The sequence below is a fragment of the Quercus robur genome, chromosome 12, assembly GCF_932294415.1.
Source record: "Quercus robur chromosome 12, dhQueRobu3.1, whole genome shotgun sequence".
Classification (NCBI taxonomy): Eukaryota; Viridiplantae; Streptophyta; class Magnoliopsida; order Fagales; family Fagaceae; genus Quercus; species Quercus robur.
In genome coordinates, this window is record NC_065545.1 from 32,591,958 (window position 1) to 32,599,777 (window position 7,820).

The window sequence follows — 7,820 nt, forward strand, 5'->3', positions numbered from 1 at the left end:
GGTTTGGATTGATGTGCCGAATTCTAACCCATTTTGCCATGTCTAGATTTAGTCATCTCACACATGTGACTGACCCTAACTAATTTGTTAAGTATCCATAACCGACCCAAAAATATGGAACTAGGACTTGTTGTAACGGTTCTCTAGTCGTTGTTAATGAAATAACATCTAGTTAATGAATGTTTTAATTTTTTTTTTTTTTTTTTATTGGCATGCCATTTTGTAAGCCTATAGTAAAATTTATAGAATCTCTAACAGCACTCATGAGAATAAAATGCAGAATCATTTTTTTAAATTTATTATTATAAATTTTGGGACTTTCTAAAATGGGCGATGCGGCCTTCTTTATGAAGGGGTAGAAGTTTTTTGTAGTAGGGACCTTAGGCCTAGGCCTTGGGCAGTCCTACTCATACATAGATGGATCATATAACCTTGGGGTAGGTATTGCGACAAGAGGGATCTTTTTTTTCAGCACAATCCCAAACTTTTCAGTAAGGTCCAGCTTCTCTCCTTGGGGAAGTTTCCAATCAAAAGAATGCAGAAGTGTAGCAAGTGAATACATCATCATCCTCTCAGCCATTGCAATTCCAGCGCATATTCTTCGACCAGACCCAAACGGAAAATAACTAAAGTCACTTCCACTATAGTCCCATTTACCATCCAGGAACCTCTTTGGATCAAAAGTTAATGGATTTTCCCAAATAGAGGGGTCCCTTTGTATCGCCCATACATTCACAAAGACCCTAGACCCATTTGGAATGGTGTAGCCTCCCACGGTGCATGTTTCACTTGGGCAACGAGGGACTAATAATGGCACGGGTGCGTGTAACCGCAATGTTTCTTTTATTACAGCTTGTAAGTATGGTAGTTTGTGAATATGAGACTCTTCTACAATGTTATCTTTGCCAACTACAGCCTCCAATTCTTCTTGGGTTTTCCTCGTCACCTCCGGTTTGTTCATGATTTCAGCCATGGCAAACTCAAGTGTGTTGGAGGATGTCTCTGTCCCACCGACCATCATATCCTGTTCACATTATATACTACATTATGACATTATGTGGAGGCCTTGCTAGACAATTTAGCTATCAAATAAAATGACTCCACACAATTGTAATATTAATGCCAGAACTAGAAATAGAATATATTTTTTAATTGGTCATGGTTAAACACTGTGTCTACGGTACACAAAGTTGAAATCATGCTTTTAAAACATTATATCAACTAGAGTATGTGCCCGTTTGTTTCAGCTTCTAAAAGCTGAAACGCACGTTTTGAAACCCCCAACCCAAAAAGCCCATTTGGTTAGGTTCAAAAAGCAACTTTTTGCTAAAAGTTGCATTTTGAATTTGTGAAGAAAACGTGCATTTGCAAAAAGGAGCTCAGGAGGTCCATAATTAGAAAGTCCGTGCGCGTTTCATCAATATTATCGTTGAGGCAGTGTTAAATTACCAAATTGCCCACTGTGCTGCTACAAAGGTCCTCTCCGTGCTGCTTTGCTACAGAACAAACACTACAAACACAACAATCTTTCTCTCAAACATCTCTAAACTCAAGCATAATCAGATTATCAGAATACAAACTCAAAAAAAGACAGAAGACAGAAGCCATCTGACCCATCTGAACTAGGTTGGGGACGAAGATGAGCAACAACACGAAGATGAGAGCTCCCTGGAACGTTCTTGAATGAGGGAGAAAAGGAAAACTTATGGTTTAGCTAAAGAAATAGACCCAGATGAGAGCTCCCTGGCCTTGATGAAAAGATGAGAGCTCCCTAGGCTTGATTCAGCTAAAGAAATAGACCCAGATGAAGAAAACTTATGGAAGTGAGTGAAAACTTAGATGGGTTTTCTTCTTGGGGTTGAGAGCTTACACAGTGTCAGCTAAGAAAGCAAAGCAAACCAAAAAAAAAAAAAAAAACACATAGGTGGCTTTGTGGTTTTGGGTGGACAAAGAAGTGTTATTTTATTGTTCTAATAGGGTCAAAGAAAGTGGTTTGTGGCTGATAAGTGAGGCTGAGAATTAGTGGCTGAGAGATCTCCATCGAAAAAAAAAAAGAAAAGGAAAAAAAAAGAAGGAAATACGGATGAAAAGAAAAAAAAAATAAGGAAAAAAAATAAAGAATAAGAAATTAAAATTGAGAAATCCTATCACAATACTTTCACAATAAATTTTAAGTAGTAGGTTATTATTAGCTAATATTGGTGAGAAAAAAAATACTTTTTTTAGAAAGAGAAAAAATAATTGTAGTAGTACGTTCAAATTAAAATCAGTATAAATTATCACAATACTTTCACAATAAATTTTAAGTGGTAGGTTATTATTAGCTAATATTGGTGAGAAAAAATAATTTCACAATATTTATTTAAGTATGAAATAAACTCTCTTATATATACATTGTCATTTTTGGTAATTTACTCCTCAAACTGCCCTTTTATAAGTGCTAACCAAACACTCAGCTTTTTCAAAAAACACTTTTTAACAACTTTTACCAAATACTTAGTTTTTTGAAAAAACACTTTTTCATTATACACTTTTTGAAAACTCAATTTTTTCAAAAAGCCCAACTTCAAAAAGCTGAACCAAACTCACCCTATATACAATATGTGGTGTCCATTTGGAATAGTTTATTTAACTGAAATTAAAAACTTTTTGCTGAAAGTGTAGAAAATATGTTAAAAAATAAGTTGAATAGTACAGTAAGACCTATGAATAATATCAAAAAGTGTAGTGAGACTCATAAATAGTAGCAAAAATAAGCTAAAAGTGGAGATAAGCTAAAAAATTCAGCTCATCCCAAACTCACACATCATGTGCAACAATAATCACTGTATCATTTTTAAGTTGGAGCCTTTGTACCATGACTCCCTTTGACTTATAGGGCTTTCTGCTTAGTGATTTATTTTGAAAATAAACTAAAGTAAATTTTTTATAGAAAAATGAAAAAGTTATTGATTTTTTTTATAATTTTTTTAATTTTTCAAAAAGATTTTTCTAAAATAGATAATTAATGTATACCCTAACTACACACATTTACATTACTCTAACCCTTAAAATTACGAATAATATTTACTACAACATTGTGAACGAAAAGAACGTACCATGAACAAGGCCTTGAGGTGTATCATGGTGAGAGGTGTCTTAGAATCACCTTCATCCTTCAACTTCAACAAGAACTGCAAAAAATCCTTACTCCCTTTGTTCCCACCTTCTTTATCAATCTTCAGTCGTTGGTTTATCATAACATCAAAGATCCGATCAAACCGTTTGGCCAACCCATCCATCTGCCTCTTTATGCCTTGCAAGTCAAACCTGGCCAAACCCGGATAAAAATCCGAGATGTTGGGCTTCCCCATAAGCTCTGTCATCAACGACACCACTTCTCTGAAATCAGCACCTAGGCTAGCCCCCTCTTCCCCTTCCACTGTTTCACCCCACATCATGTTCGTAATCACGTTCATCACAGTCAAGAACATCTGCTCCCCAATGTTTACGGGTGACCCAACCCGATTATAAAAGTACCTAACTGTTTCTCGGACTTGTTTACGACGAATCATGTAAACGGAGTCCAACCCTGTATTACTAAGCACCTTGAACACTTTTCTCAACATCCGCCACTCAGGCCCATATGGGGTCCATACAATATCGGACCCACCATAGCTGGCTGCCCTGCCCGCTGCTGAGACGTCGTGGTTCGCAAAGGTGAGGTCGTGGTCTTTGAGAACTTGGCAAGCCAGGGAAGGTGAGTTCACCACAATTCCAATCTTGTTGCCGAGCTGAAGCCTGAATATGGGCCCGTAGATTTGGGCCAAGCTCATGACGTAGGAGTGAAGCTCCGAGTCAAGAGAGAGGAGGTTCCCGAATAACGGGACGCCACGTGGGCCCGGAGGCAGTAGCGAAAGCGAGGTTCTTTTCTTCATCCATGCGTAGTTGCAAGAGAGCGTAAAGAGGACAAGAAGTAGTAAAAGAAGAGTGAGAAGTATGCGTGGGAGTTCATTTGCGGTGATATGAGTAGTGTGGAGGAAATCTGAGATGAGGGTCATGTTGGTATTGGTTTGTGAATCGTTGGATGGATTCAAGGATGGCAAGCTTATCTACGTATGTGTGGCTTGCAATTGATAGACATTCAATGGTTCTTAAAGAAGGACCAATAGGCTTCACGACAGGATGGAGTCAAGGATGGCAAGCTTATCTACGTATGTGTGGCTTGCAATTGATAGACATTCAATGGTTCTTAAAGAAAGACTAATAGGCGTCACCACAAGGATCATTTGCTCCGATATGATTAGGAATCTCACGAACCGATCCGTTTATTTTATTTTTTTCCTTTTTGGGTTTTTGAAGTTGACATAGTTATCACTTATCAACTTCCCCAATAAGAGCATTTGCATCCGGAATTTGCAAAAAAAATCTATTTTACCATCTTAAAACTCGCTTTATTATTTCTACCATACCATTTTTCAACACTCCCAACATCCTAACTTTTATTTTCCTATCCTACTCATTAAAATAATATTTTTATACAATAAAATAATATATCCTAAAATCACCATCATTTACAATACAACACATTATTTATTCTTTCTCTCTCATTCTTTCTATTCAAGAACAACCACAAATTTACTGAAACCACCATCACTGGCCACCATGACCACCGGCCACCATCAACACCATCATAACAGCTCACAAATAATATATCCCAAATCCACTCATAATCACCGGCCACCATAACCACCGGCCACCATGACCACAAACCAAATCCAACCAAATTTGCAACAAAAATCATCTAAAAAAAACAATGAAAATTACACAAACCCATCACCACGAAGGAACAAAGAAAAAACACAACAGCATCACCACCTAAAACTCACCATCAACACCATCACAACACCATCCACAACCCACAATCCAAAATCAACCAAAGACCCACACCATAAACCCACAAAATCAACCCATAACCCAGAAACTCAAATCGGTGAGGGGTGAGACTGCGAGGCGGCGATGGCCATTGAAATCCATAGCAAAACCCATCGGAATCCACCCCTATCTCCACCACGCACAACCTTGCCATGACCTCGCCGTGACCCACACCGATCTCCACCAAACCCATCACCAATTTGAGCAACCCAGAAACCCAGCAACACCGGACACAAACACTGGCGATCTCCAACAACCAACAAAACCCAGCAACACTAGACTTGAGAGAACCATGACCCACAACCCACTTTAGCCATACCCACCTCTTCCTTTAAGCACTAGTCACAGTAGCAAAAAAAAAAAAAAAAAAAAAAAAAAAAAAAACCCCATAGAACTCGTCGATCCACTGGCGTCGAGGCCCAACCACCGGCGTCGAGAGAGAGAGTGAGAGTTTAGAACCATTCACAGAGAGAGAGGGAGACGAAATGTGAGGAAAGAGAAAGAGTTGAGAAGTCTAATAGAGGAGAGAGAAAGAATAAATCAGATTAAAAGACATATCCAATAGTCTACAGTGCCATTCTACATGTAGAATGGCACTGTAGCAAGATTGTAAAAAAATTTATAATTCTGAGTATTTGCAATTCCAAATGTGGGAGGTTTTTGAGGAAAAAATGCTAAATAAACCTTACATATGACATTTAGCATTCCGGATGTGAATGCTCTAAGTCTAGCAAAAGAATAATATAGTAGTATTTTTTTTTTTTTTTAAGAAACATAACATTTTTTTTAACAAACCAACCAAGAAGAGAAACAGAGCAAGAACTAGCTGAAAAAACAGAAGTTGATTAGTTGAGGCACTCCAAAGATAATATAAGTATATAACTGATAGGCCACAAACTGAATGACCCATTGTGATAGAAATTAATTAATTAATTAGTCAAGTTATTAATTAATCAATTTAACATACAAACGCGTGGTAGCACAAATAAATCACCAATAAACTAAGTACGCAGCGGAAAATAAATAACACGGTGATTTGTTTACGAATGGGGAAAACCTAACGGCAAAAACCCCACCGGGTGATTTTCAGGTCACCACTCCCGAAACTCCACTATTATCACAACAAGTGGTTACAAGTAAAGGAATCTAAGTACCTTACCAACCTACAGTTGAACCCTTACCCCAATACCCAATTGGACTTGTTCTGTAGTGACAGCTCCCCTTTCAGATGCACGACTCCCAGTACGTGACTAACCAATTCCGCGGATCCCAGTATGCGACTTCAATCACCAACTAAGAAGGTTGTTGGTTGCAAAGTTCTTCAGTTCATCCACACGATGAAGATCACGAAGATGCTTGGTCACAAAACCCTATGATGCACATACACAGCAACTTCTTCAAGAGAAAGAGATGAACTAGGGCAAGAACTTCGTCTCCGGTCACAATTTGCTTGAACAGAGTTTGCTCAAAACTTGTGCAACTTGTGAATTGTTTGACGGCCCTTAAACTGATCCTTTTATATGTCTAGGTTTAGAAAAAAAGAAGGCCCAAAGACATATTCATGGATCCCAAGAAATTCAGATTGAAATTCTGAAAATCTTAAATCTCGACAAATAGTAGGTGTTGAGCAGGTGTCGAGCACACCGAATGAAGAACAACTTTCTTAAACTCGATAGATGCAGCTGTCGAGCTTTAATGATTTTGCACTCTGAACTTGTTTTCTTGAACAAACTTGAAAGCTTCAATACTTGATCTTGAAATAAGGTTTCTTGAAGTATTTAAAACATCCTAAATCTACGCAAATACAAGTAAAGTGTGTTTTGTCAAAGGATAAGCCAATTACATAAAATCCTGACATATGTTCTTAAACATGTGAAACACATATGTCCTAACAATAACACTAGGATTCCAAGATCAGGAACGGAGCCAGGACTTGGAGTTAGGGGGGCAGAAGTATAAACCAAAAAAAAAAAAAAAATTGAAACTCCAAGTAAACATTCATTTAATAAACTATCAACAAAGAAAAATACACAAAATTATTGTTTTTTAAGATATTACAATGCAGTTATTTATGAAAATGGAACTCGCTGTCTTTTTGCAAAGCTTGAGAAAGTTTATCCGTGATTCCCATAGTTTCATTAACAAAATACAAGATGAAGACAAATTCAAATGAAATTAATATCTCATAAGTGGACTCTGCTTCTACTTTTTGTGAAAAATTTCCTTCATCCATAATTTTCAGTAGAACTTCATATATTGGACTAAACAACTTTATCAAGTTAGAAACCGATTCATAATGCAAACCCCAACGAGTATCTCCAGGTCACTGTAAAGTGACCATCTAATTAAGTCCTTTCCTAGTCTCAAGCTCTTCAATATCAATCAAATATGCAATGTCAGAAGCTCTAGCAATTTTTAATTGCTCAATACGTTTGCAAGAAGCACGAATATTATTGATAACCAAAATCAATTTATTGAAAAATCTATTAAGAGGGACAACTGCTTTTGATGCTCCTACTAATGCCAATTGTAAGCGATGTGCAAAACAATGAATGTAGTAAGCATATGGACAATCATTCAAAATCAAAGCTTATAATCCATTCCACTCACCCCGTATGTTGCTTGCACCATCGTATCCTTACCCCCGAATGTTTTGGATATCTAAGCAATAATTAGAGAACAAATAATATATCACCTTTTTAAGGGTTACTGCTGCAATGTCAACAACATGAACAATCTCATAAAATCATTCTCGCACAAAGCCATTTGTATCAACATATCTTAAAACCACAGTCATTTGCTCTTTCATGGACTCATCACGAGCTTCATCAACCAATATGCAAAACTTTGCTTCACCAATTTCTTCCCTAATTGCCTTCTTCACTTTGGTTGAAATAACATGTAGA

At 37.3% G+C, this 7,820-nt stretch overlaps 1 protein-coding gene across 1 annotated transcript; it reads right to left on the reverse strand.

The window, feature by feature from the left end:
* Window positions 1-270: 270 nt before the first annotated feature.
* On the reverse strand, window positions 271-4,116 carry LOC126708796 (flavonoid 3'-monooxygenase CYP75B137-like). The gene is made up of 2 exons (XM_050408734.1): window positions 3,099-4,116; window positions 271-1,024 (listed from the first exon to the last, which is right to left on the reverse strand). The coding sequence occupies exons 1-2, from the start codon at window positions 4,038-4,040 to the stop codon at window positions 404-406; spliced, it is 1,563 nt and encodes a 520-aa protein (XP_050264691.1). The 5' UTR covers window positions 4,041-4,116; the 3' UTR covers window positions 271-403.
* Between the last annotated feature and the right edge of the window lie 3,704 nt (window positions 4,117-7,820).